Source organism: Schistocerca cancellata, chromosome 3, assembly GCF_023864275.1.
Source record: "Schistocerca cancellata isolate TAMUIC-IGC-003103 chromosome 3, iqSchCanc2.1, whole genome shotgun sequence".
Lineage (NCBI taxonomy): Eukaryota > Metazoa > Arthropoda > Insecta > Orthoptera > Acrididae > Schistocerca > Schistocerca cancellata.
In genome coordinates this window covers 282,531,717-282,548,177 of record NC_064628.1, presented here as the reverse complement: position 1 = coordinate 282,548,177, position 16,461 = coordinate 282,531,717, and the positions used below count along the sequence as shown (strand labels likewise).

The window sequence follows — 16,461 nt, the reverse complement described above, 5'->3', positions numbered from 1 at the left end:
GTACAATTTTCCATTGTTACAACCTCTCGATACACCACAGCATCATCTGCAAAAAGCCTCAGTGAACTTCCGATGTCATCCACCAGGTCATTTATGTATATTGTGAATAGCAACGGTCCTATGACACTCCCCTGCGGCACACCTGAAATCACTCTTACTTCGGAAGACTTTTCTCCATTGAGAATAACATGCTGCGTCCTGTTATCTAGGAAGTCCTCAATCCAATCACACAATTGGTCTGATAGTCCATATGCTCTTACTTTGTTCATTAAACGACTGTGGGGAACTGTATCGAACGCCTTGCGGAAGTCAAGAAACACGGCATCTACCTAAGAACCCGTGTCTATGGCCCCCTGAGTCTCGTGGACGAATAGCGCGAGCTGGGTTTCACATGACCGTCTTTTTCGAAACCCATGCTGATTCCTACAGAGTAGATTTCTAGTCTCCAGAAAAGTCATTATACTCGAACACAATACGTGTTCCAAAATTCTAACAACTGATCGACGTTAGAGATATAGGTCTATAGTTCTGCACATCTGTTCGACGTCCCTTCTTGAAAACGGGGATGACCTGTGCCCTTTTCCAATCCTTTGGAACGCTACGCTCTTCTAGAGACCTACGGTACACCGCTGCAAGAAGGGGGGCAAGTTCCTTCGCGTACTCTGTGTAAAATTGAACTGGGATCCCGTCAGGTCCAGAGGCCTTTCCTCTTTTGAGCGATTTTAATTGTTTCTCTATCCCTCTGTCGTCTATTTCGAAATCTACCATTTTGTCATCTGTGCGACAATCTAGAGAAGGAACTACAGTGCAATCTTCCTCTGTGAAACAACTTTGGAAAAAGACATTTAGTATTTCGGCCTTTAGTCTGTCATCCTCTGTTTCAGTACCATTTTTGTCACAGAGTGTCTGGACATTTTGTTTTGATCCATCTACCGCTTTGACATAAGACCAAAATTTCTTAGGATTTTCTGCCAAGTCAGTACATAGAACTTTACTTTCGAATTCATTGAACGCCTCTCGCATAGCCCTCCTCACACTACATTTCGCTTCGCGTAATTTTTGGCTGAATTGTTATTAGAAGAACTAAAGGAGCAAATCTTTTTCTTATAAATTGTGAAGATAGTGATTGTGAACTGCTTTCTTTAGCAAATATTATAGTTTGTTCAGCACATGCTTGTTTTTATTGACAGATGCCCGTGTTGTAACGCGCCTGCTTGTGTGAAAAGAATAGATGCGCTTGCCATAAGGTTAATGCATCATGCAATCCAACTGTGCGCTTCATATACATATCATCCTCGAGTAATTTGTGATAAATAATCACGGACTCAATCAGAAGGAACTGCCACAGTAACTCAGTAAAAACTGGACGGTAATAGAGATTGGCATTTGCGTAGCACTTATTTAACCAATGCACAAAATGATGTGCGGTATTTTGCAGAATCTACATTAAAGTATTTCCACGGGAACTCAAGATATTCAGTGCCAAACCCAGATTTTCAACAGTCCGCTTATTCTGTGCAGGTATGCCTTGCAATAGTTTCGAACTTTGCTTTGTCACCAGTTTTTCATTGTGTATCCTATTGTGCATATTTATTCTTGGTTTCTTACATTCATCTTCTTTGATTTCTGGATCATAGTTTCAGCTTCTTATGTACTACATACTAGTGCCTCCATGATGAAGTAGCTTTGTCACGATATCCTATGGAACCTGATGAAATACATTAAACTGAATAATATAAACATACTAACTAAATGTATTGAATTTCGAAAATTGGACCTCTGTTAAATAGGTGGAATTAATCGGACATACATTCGCTCATACATTTTTGAGTAATATGTGGCACTGTCCGACAGCTGAAGACCAAACGCTATTCAGATTCTTGCACTTGATATATATTCAGTAATTCATATACAAAATGCTTTCTTTGATTCTTATGCTGCCTTTCGAGTCGTATTTGCATTAAAAACTTACATACACTTCCTAAAAAATAAAATAAGGGAAGGTTGTAAGTTAATAGCTTACAGGAATAAAGAATTTAAAAATAATGACACTGACTACAGCTGTGGGTTTCATGTAATACTTTCAACATTTCTACATAATAGTTTAGTTATTGGCTATCGTCCTCTTCTAAACAGCCTTCCTGAACGATATATGTGATACATTTAAACACAGTATATATTAAAATTTACAATTGTAGGCCTACTTGTCAATGGAAGTACTCCACGTGTCGCCTTCACATGTGAATGCAATACCAGAGTTCATCTCTGCAGTGAGTTACACTTTTAAAGTTCACACGTCATTTCGTAAATCTCAACAAGAGTGTAATATTTTCTGTTCCAATTCTACCACCTTGATAGCGAGCGTGATGACAGATACAGGGATTGGTGACAACAAGGTTGTTGTAGCTCGAGTGAATATAGTAAAATCCAAACCGACCAAAACTGAACTCATAATACTTCTATTTAAAAAAAGTCAGATACAAATTCGAGTGACACTTTCCTCTCTCGAAATCTAGCAGAATATACCAAAAAATTCTATTCGTATGTGAAATACACCAGCGTAAAGACGCAGTCAGTACCTTCTGCAATGGTAATGGTGTCAGTAAACGTTTTCTGAATGTCGTATCTCATTATAATGTAAAAAAAAGCGTACTGGAGCAACCAACTTTCGGCCCTGGTTACAGTGGCATCCTTCTGCGCCTACTAATGTGCTTTACTTTTGTGTTGTCGCTTATATTTTTGTCAACTAACATTTCGACAATGGTTAGACTGTGCTTTAGCTCTACGGTGGAGCCAACATGAATAATTTAGAAGCAAACATCCTCGATGTAGCAAAACTGCTTAAAACACTGAAGAAAGGCCAGCCCTCTTGTCCAGACTGTATACCAGTCAGGTTCCTTTCAGAATATACTGATACAACCATATCCATCTGCTCGCTCATAGAAAGATCCGTACACAAAGACTAAAAAAAGCACAAGTCAGACCAATTCCCAAGAAAGAATATAGGAATTATCCGCTGAATTACAGACCCACATTACTAATGTCGAGTTGTAGTAGGGTTTTGGAACATATGCTGTGCTCGAACATTATGAATTATAGCGAAAGAAACGATTTATTGACAAATAGCCAACACGGATTCAGAATATATCGATCTTCTGAAACACAACTACCTTTTTATGCTCACGAATGAATGAGTCTTATCGACAGAATAGGTCAATTTGACTCCGTATTTTTAGATTTCTAGAAGGCTTTTGACATCGTTCCTCACAAGCGATTTCTTATCAAATTCCGTCTCTATGGGGCATCGTCTCAGTTGTGGGACTCGACTCGTAGTTTCCAGTCAGAAGGATCACAGTTGGTAGTAACTGACGGAAAGTTACCGATAGAAACAGAAGTAATATCTGGCTTTCCCCAAGAAAATATTATAATCTCTCTGCTGTTCCTGATCTACATAAGCGATTTAGGAGAATTTGTGCGGCACTTTTAGATTGTTTGCAGATGATGTCTTTTACCGTGTTATAAAGTAATCAAATGATCAAAAGGAATTGAAAAATGATTTAGACAAGACAGCTGTACCGTGCAAAAAGTGGCAGTTGAGTGTAAATAGTGACAATTGAAACGTCATCCACATGAGTACTAAAAGGAAATTTCTGTTACACCATGTATCACACAGGTCTAAAAGTTGTAAACTCACCTAAATAATTAGGAATTACAATAACGAATAACTTAAACCGGAACGATCACATAGATATTGCTGTGGATAAAGTAAACCAAAGACTGAGATTTATTAGTAGAACACTTAGAAAGTGCCACAGGTCTACTAAAGAGACTGCTTGCACTACGTTTGTCCGCCCTCTTCTGGAGTATTGCTGTGTGGTGTGGAATCCGCATCAGATAGGATTGACGGATGACATCGAAAAAGTTCAAATAAGGGCAGCTCGTTTTGTGTTTTCCGGAAATAGGGTAGTGTGTGCCACGGATATGATACACGAATTGTGGCGGCGGTAATTAAAACAACGTTTTTTTTCGCAGCGGCAGGACCTTCTCACGAAATTTAAATCACCAACCTTCTTCTCAGAGTGTAAAAATATTTTTTTGTCACCCACCTCCACAGGGAATGCTTATCATAATAAAATAAGAGAAATCAAAGCTCGCACGGAAAGAATTATGTTTGTTTTTTCCTGCGATCTGTTCGAGAGTGGAACGGTAGAGAAGAGACTTGAAGGTGGTCCGATGTACCCTCAGCCACCCATTAAATTGTGAATTGGAAAGTAATCATGTAGATGTATATGTAGATATTCAGAAGATCTTTATAATTAAAGAGCGGTCACTTTAACGTAAATTTGCAAGAAGTTGTGACCATAATTAATGGGCTGTGAGTTCCAAACCTTTCGAATAGACAGAACGTATGTACATGAGGGTCTTTCCACTGTGCTCTTTTACGGCAGTATTCCGGTCGGCAGTCGGTGATGAGTGAGTCGGCAGCGATTTCTAGCTTTCAGTAGATACAGAACTTATTCTTTGGGTGACAAATCAGTCGCAAGTTTCAAATTTTTACAATTTTGGATACCTCATTATGTCGCCTATATGTATTTGTTTGCTCCCAAAAATGTACCATTTATCTTCTTTTAATCAGTTACTCATTTATTTTAGTACTCTGTTTTAAACTTCATATGTGAAATCGGTGCTTGTATGATAAAACCTGCTTTGAACAGTTTGTTATTAGGACACATGCATAGCGGTGTGCGACACATCCCTAACATTGTAGAATCACACTTTAAGATCATTTACCATACCAAATCCCAATCAAACTCTACAATCAGTCTGAGAGAGCCTAAGAGCAACTTGATAATATTCTCACTAGGGATTGGCCAGCAGGGCTCCTTTATGCTTCCATGTAAACGCTGTTAAGGAGAAGTTAAATTCAGATTAATAGTAACACAACGGAAAATCAGCGTCTCGTTGTTGGATTTTGTTACATACTCGTTCCTCGGACGCCACAAAGTGGGGATCTGTGAAACAAATTTAACCAAAGTAAATGGTGATCCTATTATTAAAGCGAATCGAGAGTGATGGCCCGGTGGTTAGCACTCTCAATCGGTAGGACGACGGTTCATCCCAGTCTGCTCATTCAGATTTTGAGTCCAGGCAAATGCTGATGTGGTTCCTTTGAGAGGCACAGTGAATTTTCTTTACCATTGTTCCCCAAACAGAGCCTGGACTCTATCTTAATGAACTGTTTTCATTGGGACATTAAACTCTTATCATCCTTTTCCCTTTTTTTAACAATGTGACAAAGACTTCCCATACTTTCTGGTAATAACTTAGCTCGAAAACATAATCAGGAAATATAAATTTTTATCTAAATAAGAATCCGACAGAAATTTTCTTTCACTAGATATTTCTAACAGTATTACCGGAAGTACAATGCATACAAATATATTAGAATCCAGTCACAAAGGAAGGGTGTCAATATTCCTTTCAAAAATACAGCGGTTTTCACTAATAAAGAACCTCTTCCATTCGGCACTTGTAGTCACATGGATTACACCAAATTAAAATCACAGTGTGCCATGCAGCTCTAACAATATTTAAGATTTGAGACTAACTGCTCCTGTATTTTGTTATAGCACCTACAATAGTCTGAAGAACCTTGCCATTACAAATATGAACCATTTTTCCGAGCATACAAGCGATTGGGTCACTGTGCTAGCATTGCCGACACCATGGAGCTGCAAGGGGATTAACATTCGTATGCTGCAAAATATTGGAGAACTAAAAACCAAATTTCCTCACCTCTTGTCTTCCAGAACTGTCTGTACGGTTTCCAAAACGCTGTCTTTGGTAACGTCTTTTAAATCCAGCCTTCGTCCGACGCCTAAACCGACCATATTTTCAACATTGTAAACCTGGTCTCCTAGGAAAGGAATCCCAATGACGGGCACAGAGAAATAAGCTGCCTCGTTCCAACTCTGTAGTCCTCCCTGAGTGATGAAGAGGCGTACGTTCGGATGAGCTGCAACAGTACAATGACGTCACTTTCCGCAGTTGTCGCTACGCTCGGCAGCCCAGCGGGCCGTTGCAGCGGACGGCGTCCGCGCACTCACCCAGCACGTCCTGCTGCGGCAGCCACTTGGCGGTCATCACGTTGCCGAGCTGACCGGGCAGTCCATCAGCTTCCCATTTCCAGAGCACGCGCTGCGGGATTCCAGCGAAAGCGTCCAGGAAGGCGCGGACTGTCTCTGGAGGCATGGCGCTGCTCTGCACGTTGGAGCCCAGGCTGAAGTAAACTACGCCGTCCCTGGCGCTGTCTAGGAAGTCCCTCACATCCTGACATACAGATGCGCTTCACATGTAACTTTAATATTTAACATGAAAGTCGTAAAGCTACACTATGTGGTGCAAAAGTCTCGAGAAACACGCAGATCTACATTCCAAAAACGCCAACCATTTAATTAATACTGCATATGACACTGTTACTACAATCTCTATCTTCAGTAATCAGTTTCACACTGAAGGGAGATTAACTTCCATGTAATCAGCGTCTGTCCTAAGAAAGTTGCAGCTGCAGTAACGAAGTACCGCGTGGCTACAGTAAAAAGCCAGCTGCTCACAGACTTCGATTGCGAGCTCTACTTATCAAATGGCTCTAAGCACTATGGGACTTAGCATCTCACGTCATTAGTCCCCTAGACTTAGGACTACTTAAACCTAAGTAACCTAAGGACATCATACACATCCATGCCCGGTCTGAAGCGCCTAGAACCGGTCGGCAACAGCGGCCTGTCCTGTAATTATCGTATGGAAGCGAAATTTTGTTTCAATGCTGAACCGATTACTCTGAAAAAAAAACTGTTTGTAACTTTGGCCACTATGGGAAAATCTGGGGCTGTAAATGCTAGAAAGTTGTATAGAAATGATTCCGTACGTAATTAACTAGGAATGGTGGGCGAGCAGAAGAGATAAAGGAAGTGAGAAAGGCGTAAAGTTCCTTGTGTTATTAATCGCCACTTAACCCTTCAGGTTAAGAACCATTTATTTTAGATGTGATCTAAAGAAGTTTGGAGAAGACAGTACCTAATTCATCAAATTCCTCTTCTTCAGTTCATATGTTTTCATCGTTTTCAAAACCGGATGCATCTACTTCGTCTCACGTCCACGGAAGTATGTGCTCAGGGAGGGGGGGAATGGGGGGGGGGAGGGAACGAACTGGGGTGTTGACTAGAGGTAGATCACGTACTTGAAAGCTCAGCAGAAACGTTCATTACTAATGTAATATAGTAATTTAGAAATACTAGCTCTTTTCGGACACTACTCCGAGTGTCCGAAACAGCATCTGATCCACGACAAGTCATTCGGTAAATAATACTGCTGGAGGAACATCCGCAACTGAGCATCATACCAGAGGTTGAAAATACTGCTTCAATTTTACAGTTCTCTTATCATCACACCAGCTCTTATAAGCCCATCTTCAGGTGTTGTAACCTGGTGCTGTGACTCCCGAGCTCCTCGGTGGACGAGTAGTAGGGGCGGTGTGCTACCCATGAGCGCAGAGCGGTTGTACTATCATAGGTAGCGCACCGCGCCTAGTACACGTCCAACGAGGCACTATATATAGGCAAAGGGCATGAACAAGGTGCCCCATTCAATCCTCTCGAGCTTCTTAGATTGAAGTTGCATTGGTTCTTGCATTGTGTACAGGTTTGTTAACACACAGATAAACAAAACGTCGGATCCGAACTCTTGTTATTGTATGGGAAGCATGTCGTTGCTCAAATCTTTTTCAAAGATACCTGCTTTCAAGATTCTATAAGCCAAAGCATAACGAGGGGCTATGAAGTTTTTATGTTACGTTATTAAGAAGGAATTAGCAGCCGTGTCGTAATAAGAAACATGCCCTTTAGGGAAGGACATCGTGAACATATTTTGCATCCGTTGGCTGAAAAAGGGAGCTGGCATTGGGACCTCCTCCCAAGGGACGTGTGCATGGAAACTGGTATTTATTTCCAACAACTGACACCTTCCTGTATCAGTGTAAGAAGAACGACAGATGAAACTGCATTGCAGTTCGTACTGCGCAATAACACACTCTGAAGCTGAAAGAGGCACTGTCACTTGTGTAGTATCGTTAGTTTTTCGGTATTACACTATGAGGTACTGGAAGCAGAGAGAACGAATTTGATGGAGAAATTTTCTTAAGAATTCTTTATTTTCGATTTTCGTGCTTGTAGCTTCGCGACAGAACTCCTAAAAATATGGCATTCAGCGAGACAGAACCTGCAAGCCAACACATCCTCCGTCTGACAGACGATCACATTACCCCTGAGCTACCGAAGAGCTACAGTATTAGTGTCTCACGTATTGTCCCAGTGGTGGACAGCACACATAACTCGCAGCAAGAAAGACTAGACTAGTTGCTACTTCCATGTGGAATGTCTTCCCTGGGCTCAAAACCATAAATTGGTAACCCTGTGTCTCACCTGAATTGAATATCATAAATATTATTCGATGCTAATAACACTTAAAATCAACTGAATTTAGCAGGATAGTTCTGTGCCATCCAAGAAATAACTCGTAAATCATTGAGTTGCCACACTTATTTTGCATTATTGCCAAGATTTAATTTTACTACCAGTAGCAAGAACACCAGCCGATGTGTGTCTTGAATGAGCTTGGAAGTGATTGCAGCTTAAGTCTTAAAGACACATCCGCTGAGGGTCGAAATATCAAAAGCATAATACGTTCATCAGTTTTATTGCCATTTCTGTAACTAGCTTTTGGAAACAGAGGATAATATCTTATAATACGCAGTTCACTGACTGCAAATTAAATACCGTAAATCAATAACTGTGAGAATTATTTTTGTTTTTCTGTCTTAAGGTCATTGAATACTGAAAAGGTCATTCACTGGAGAAGATTCAACTACTTGAAGCATTTCAGTGGTTATACTGCAAACACAGCTTTTGATCATTATACGCTTTGAAAATATTTTTCTTAAGAATGCTGCCATTGGCGCTATCCCCAAAACAGAGGAACAAAAATTAAAAGATAACAACACACCACTGATAACAAAATATGAACATCCGTACAGAGAATTCTTAAGCTATGAATAAAATAAAGTTCCAAATCAGTTAGTATACTGGCCATGGAAACAATATGCCATATCCAAACAAAAGAAATTGTCTCCAAAACCAGTGGAGAAAATTAAACAACCAGTCCTGAGACGAGAAGCACCTGTCACCAGAATTTGGAACAAGGAACAACACATTAACCAAGAGACTTTTTTACTGGAAAAGCATGAAACAAAAGTTATGAAGCTTCTCACATGAGCAAATGTTAAAGCAAAATAAATTCAAGAATCAACACGACAGCCAACTTCAGTCACCATTGACAATCTCTATTTCTCCAAAGGAGTTTGACAAATGTGCCACGAAATATGTAGCTGTGCCATCTCCAGAAAACATTTATCGCGAAACAGCCAAACGTTTTAGAAGCTTTCGAATAAAAATAAGTTTTGCAGCACCTGTAAGCTTTACCACACACCATTACATTTTCCCATAAGAAACCTGCAGTATTGAAGATGGAATATGAGTCCTGCTAACATCCAAACAGATAGGAACTCTGAGACCACAGCTGGAGAAAATGTCTTTGCACTTCACCCAAACGAACTAAGTTTGTTTTAGGTACTCATGTGAGAAGTATTGAAAATAACGTACCGGTACTTGTAATTCAAAATGACGATGATGGTTTTGCAGTAGAAAACAGTCCGCCTCCGGTAGCTGAGTGGTCAGCGCGTCAGAACGTCAATCCTAAGGGCCTGGGTTCGGTTCCCGGCTGGCTCGGAGATTTTCTCCGCTCAGGGACTGGGTGTTGTGTTGTCCTTATCATCATTTCATCCCCATCGACGCGCAAGTCGCTGACGTGGCGTCAAATCGAAAGACTTGCACCCGGCGAACGGTCTACCCGAAGGGAGGCCCAAGTCACACGAGATTTCATTTAGTAGAAAACAGAGATATGTCAGTAACGCTCTACCACCACAGAATATCAGACAAAACTGACTCCATGGGAAAAAATGGCCTCATGTCTTTCATTATGTTTGCACCCATGCTACCCATAAATACGTATTACTGCCAGAAAGTACTACTCTGCTTGTAATGTCATCTACTAAATGTGAAAATCATGACTAGTATTCATAGGAGTCACCGTTTCATGTCGTAAGTACTATCTAACAATTTAATTTAATATCATAAGAGTGGTATTAAACGGCACATATTTAGTAAGCTCACTTTTGCAGTGACACTGAACATTAATATGTAATTTTTATTCTTCATTATGCAGAACTTGTTATTCTATGATAACATTTCTTAAAAATTAACGTACTAATTAATTTTTTTCCTTATCTGGGCCACTTACAGTATACAAATTATACTACAGTTTCTGTGATTATATATCTGGTTCCACATGTATTTGTCCGTGCACTGTGCAGCCTCATTTCCATCTGCACACAATGTGAATTTTTTCTCATGTGTAAATAAGCACATCAATCCCTATGTCCTTATTTGAGCTTATGATTTTTTCCTGAAGCTATTCAAGGAATAAAATAAAATGAAAAGTAATTCCGCATGGTGTTTCAGTCATATAGCTCTACATCTACTCGAGAAACTTCAAAAGAAAAAAAAATCGAACAATACCACAATAAGTGTATGAGTCATACGTTTTGAACAGTCACAGTTCTTTTCGTTCAAAACTTTTTTCCATATTAACACAACATATATAAAAAAATTACTGTAAAAATTGAGTACTGCTTTTTAGTGAGCGTAGGACAGCCATTTCAAGATGATACGTCGCGTACCAGCATTTGAAGACGATGTAGAAGTATATAACATTTCAAGGAAGTAGCGTGTGAAAATTGTGCAGTAATGAAGAGATGGAAAGCCATAAACAGAAATGGAAAACATATCAAAGCATTCACTGGATTGATGATTGCACATTTGCTGTGCGGAATGTGTTTATGGATGACGAATGTGAAGCAACCCCCAACCCTGGTACACAAATGGATGGAATTATTAGGTGTTACACGCTCTCCCACTCTCTTCTTTTTGATGCCTAAGTATGGGCCTTAGCAGACATGTGGCTAACTTAAGCATTGTTATATAGTCATTATTGTAATAAATTAAGTAGCAGAAAGTAAATAAGTGTGTAATATTTTCTCAATAAGTCGTTAACATTTCCTTAGCACACTGTTTTACGGCTCTCAGCTATTTCCTACTTAAACACCTAAATCAGAAGAGCCACGCCTCACAGTTTCTATTCAACAATTGTCAATACCTTTGGCAGTGGTTTCCCTCCTTCTGGATGTGGATTCCAGTTAATTCAACGATATTTGGCGTGTTTGGCACAGGGTAGCTCAGGCTGAAGTGATTGTTGACCAACATCAGGCTGAAATTGTAATCCATCTCCCTCAACGTAGGTGGGTTCGGACCGGAATACTTCCTCATTTCCTCTTCGTGTCTTCCATAAAAAGCTCTCTCTCCAACAGCCAGCGACCGCAGTAAAATGTAAGCGTTATACAGTCTCTGCCAGAAGGTCATGTGGTCCGTGTAGCCGAGATTGTAGTCGGGGATGTAGGAAGGATTAATGGGAACGCCGAAGGTCTTCCGAATAAGTGAAGTAGCTCCGAGAGAAGTGTATCCAATTAATGGTGGAGATCCCATTTTGTGTGCTAAGCCGTAATAACAGGAGCTGCCGAGTTTCTCTACGATGAATGCATCATACGTTTGCTCCGCTCTGCAAGGCAAAACATAATTATCACGACTTCCCAAGAGGACGTGTTCAGCGAAGAAATCATTCGACACAAGTATGTAAAAAGAATAAGTGCCACGAGACATAATTATTAAAAAGGAACATCGCTCCCACACATGATAAAAACTAACGGAAGTAAAATTTTATTGTTCCAGATGACTGGAATCATTTGTAGTGTACTCATAACGCAATATTCAGCATGAGGAATACTTTTCGATGCTTATACCTTCAACAGAAAGCTGATTACACTGTTTTTCGCTACCTGAATCCTTTTGGTTCTACGAATCAGCAATATGTTTCAAGTAAACAATAATACGAATGATTGATGTCTTGCTACATTCGAAAATCTCTAGTACGAAATTAAGTTAATTAATAAATTAAATACAGTAACAATTGTTGTGTTGGCAGAAGAGCCAACACTGTGGGGCAAGAGGAGGCCGAAATGCACGCTATAATCTAACGCAGACTGGCGTGAGGTCTGGAACAGGATACGTAATGAATGCTATAAAGAAAAGTACGTAGCTGCTGGAATACTTAACTTTAATCCATCATTTGTATACAGCATTCTTGATGATACAAGTGAGACTCTCTCTAGATATGGTTAATGGCGCCTTGTTAGGTCGTAGCCATGGACTTAGCTGAAGGCTATTCTAACTATCTCTCGGCAAATGAGAGAAAGGCTTCGTCAGTGTAGTCGCTAGCAAAGTTGTCGTACAACTGGGGCGAGTCCTAGTACGTCTCTCTAGACCTGCCGTGTGGTGGAGCTCGGTCTGCAATTACTGACAGTGGCGACACGCGGGTCCGACATGTACTAATGGACCGCGGCCGATTTAAAGGTACCACCTAGCAAGTGTGGTGTCTGTCGGTGACACCACAACAATCATGGTGTTACATACGACACCATGCATTTGAAGGACGTAGAACTACTGTGCAATGAAGATATTAGATTTGATGTGTGCTGTATACAGATGCCGATATTTTTCTGATTGCATGTTAAAGCTACACACGAAGGTCATTCGGAAAGTAAGGTCCAGCGGGTCGCGAAATGGAAATGGCCGTTAAAATTCTATTAAACTTTGCACATATGTGTTGGTCAGTGTGTCTAGTATGCCCGCCGATTGCGTCACGTCGCTATTTTCAGTAGTGAACAAACAGGGAGCACGTAAAAATGTCTGGAACGATAGTGTCTTCCGCCAAGTATGGGTGCCTGCTGAGAGGTTTCGCCTGATTTCACGCAGATGCTTATAATGTAATTGTCACTCACTCCCTTCTTCACAATTCGCCGCCGCACACTGCAGGGGCACTGAGTATGGCTCAGCAGAGTTTTCGATGAGAAGTGTTTGATCACCCACGATGTAGCCCGGACTTCGCTCCCTCCGATGTTCATCTCTGCTCGCATGAACCGCTGGCTATGAAGACAACATTTTGGCAAAGACAACGAACTGTTGATTAACGTAGAGAAGCGGCAAAAGCGCTGATTTCTGCCTTCTATGACAAGGGTACAGGCAACTTGACACGGTGATAAGGCAAAAACGTAAGTCGGACCAGCGATTATGTGGAGAAGCAGCTGGAAGATGCAGCCAAATTTTGCAAAAGAAACATTTTTGATTTTCACTTTGATTTCCATTTCGCTTCCGATTGGACATCACTTTTCGAATAACCCCCATGCATAGCGAACATTATTTGTTTGATATCCTCTTCTGGATAAAAGCATCCTCTACGCTTTCCAGTGCATTATTGTCTCTAGTTATATGCCTCCACCTTACATATTTTAAAATTTCGAAACTCAATCCTTTATCCTTTCATCTACTTGCACAGCTACAGATCCCATTTACATCCATTTTTCTTTTATCGCAGTTGGAATAAGGTTTTCTTCTCCATTCATTTGTGTTCTAGCTTTTCCTAGCAATTCTCAACATTCATCCTTTCGTTTTCCATTGAACAACAGTAGAAGGGCTATGTATGTGTTGGCACACTTAGTTTACTTTTGTCAAGTGGGCAGGTCAAAGCGCTGCTCATAACATGACTAGCTGTGTCCACTTATCAAGGACCTCATCACCTCTTGTCAAAGATGTCACAAGCTACACCCCTTTTACAAAGATGTCATATTGGGGCAAATTCAAAACATACATAGAAAACAAGCAGCCAGTATGTAGGTGCCATGTTAAATATGAATGACTAGCAGTAATTAAGAAAATCACATATAAGACTCACCTGCATTGTGGGAAATGGTGCCAAGTTCAAAGATATTTGCATGTTAAAAAAATAAATCGGTGCCAATCAGAAAAAATTGAAACACGTAACACACAATGTTCATGTTATTAACTTACAGGTTACATAACGCTTGTGTATGATCATACTGTAATTTTTGTAACATAGTTGGTTTAAGGCACAATTCTTTATTCACACATCAAAAAATGGGTTCTGTCGAAACTAATGCCAAAAATATACCTTTGGATGCTGAAATGAAAAAGTCCCAGCGATATTCCCATGCATAAATTGTTCTATAACAGCTCAAAACACATGAAGTGCGCAGTGAGTAATATCTGCTTTTGTGTTTTGGGCCCACAGTGAAAAATTGTCTTTTAATGACGTTATTGTTATGAATAATAGCCAACTACACTGCTATATCAATTGTTTATTTTTTAAATCATTGAAGATGAGCCCATTTCGGCGTATTGCCAACATCAGGTGCAGTGTAAATACATAAGTAAGCGATGGTCTTAATATAATTTCCTGTAACTATGGTTTGAAAAGCTGTTTTGCGTCATTGGGTGTTTTTACCTTACATGTAACATTGTTGCTGTCACATCCTGTCTTTTTCGGAATTATTACTTTCTCCTAGATGTACAATGGAGATTTATATCGGAATTTAGTTGGTTCCCATGTATACTACTTTTGTGACAGCTTGGATGTCAATGGATCAGCGATATTACATGTTTACACAGTAACCATTATAAATACATGATTGTGAAATTCGTTTTTTTATTATTTTTATAGGTATGGTTCCAGTTATCTTACCCTGTAGAATTTTTTAGTTTCATCAAATATTTTTATTTTACTTTTTTAATTTTTTTAATATTTTTAATTTCTTTATTTGACATTTTTAAATTGTTTTACAATTTAAAAATTAATAATATAAAAAACTAAAAATGTAAAATAAAAATCTCAAAACTAAAACAAACTCTAGGCAAAACGATAAATAGAACCAAACCTATAAAAATAATAAAAAACAACCGAATTTCACTCATCACTTATTTGTAATGGTAACCATGTAATACCGCTTATCCACTGTCATCCAAGTTGCCAGAAAAGTTGCATACATGGAAACCAACTAAATTCCAATATACATCTCCAATGTACACCTAGGAGAAAGTAATAATTCTGAAAAAGACAGGACATGACAGTAACGATATAACATGTAAGGTAAAAAGGCTTATAGGTGCATTACAGCTTTTCAGAACATAGTTATAGACCATTATATATTTATAGCTTTTCAGATCATAGTTACAGACCATTATATTAAAACCATCACTTACTTATGAAGTTACAGAGCACCTGATGATGGCAGTATGCCAAAATGGACTCACCATAAATGACACAAAATATCAATAATTTACATAGCAGTATAGTCAGCTATTATTCATAAAACAATCATGTTATTGAAAGAGTAATAGTTGATCTCTAATTGTAGGCTTAAAAAGAGATTTGCACAAAAACGAAGTGACAAAACTGATAACTGTACAAAACACATGTTGGCCAAAACTCTACAGTAGGCAGGGAAGTACACTAACTCATAGCAGCCAGAATTACTATTTTATGAGTGCCACCTATTGGAAGAGTCAAGTGTCACAGTGTCACAGCACTGTCATCATATTTCACTAGATGTCTAAAACGTGACTCAAATTATATGCCACAGTGACAGTTTCTTGTCCAAGAACGTAAAGAGATGGACATTTCAATAATACATCTACTTGAGGCTACCTGCATGTTATTGGTAGTGCATAGAATGAACTTTCATTACTTCATGCTTTTTAAAAATTTCCGCTAATGCTTCACCTCACCAATTGTCAGTTTATGGGGGAAGAAGACAATGTACCTAATTTTACACTAGGAAAATATATCAATGTTATTGAAAAGTTAATATTTCTTTTTATTACCTTTGATCTATGAAGACTTCACATTATGTGCAAAACAAAGCTTGGATGAAGTATGTAACACCTACCGATAGAAACTGTGATTCCAATTCTTTCTAAAACGTTTATGAGCGTTTTTTCTTTTCTTTCTCTTACCAACTACTAAATAATACCATATTGGGCATTACATAACACTTCATCCTTCCATACATGACCATGTTACAGCAAAATTTTAAAAAACTGTCCTATATATCATCATGTAACAGGAGAATTGAAACAAAGTGTTCCATATGTAGCTATGTTTACAAGCCACGTGAAGGTGCCACATACTGTGCTTAAAGTAATTTGTAAGCTTGACCTGTTCTTTTTCCACTTGGAGGTAGGAAGCTAATACAAGATCTATTGAAAATGGTTTTATGGATATACAAATTTATGGATATACAAATACACTAATGGAAGAAAATCATTGTTAATTTTCAACATTTGTCATACATACTACACTCTTTCACCAAATGTGCAAGTA

The 16,461-nt window shown here is 39.2% G+C and overlaps 1 protein-coding gene across 1 annotated transcript in view; it reads right to left on the bottom strand.

Moving 5' to 3' along the window:
* LOC126176266 (UDP-glycosyltransferase UGT5-like) overlaps nt 1-16,461 on the bottom strand; it is an 80,362-nt gene that overhangs the window by 5,984 nt on the left and 57,917 nt on the right. The window contains exon 10 of the mRNA XM_049923414.1: nt 6,059-6,330. Within this exon, the coding sequence (XP_049779371.1) occupies nt 6,059-6,330 (272 nt within the window). The remainder of the gene's footprint in view (nt 1-6,058; nt 6,331-16,461) is intronic.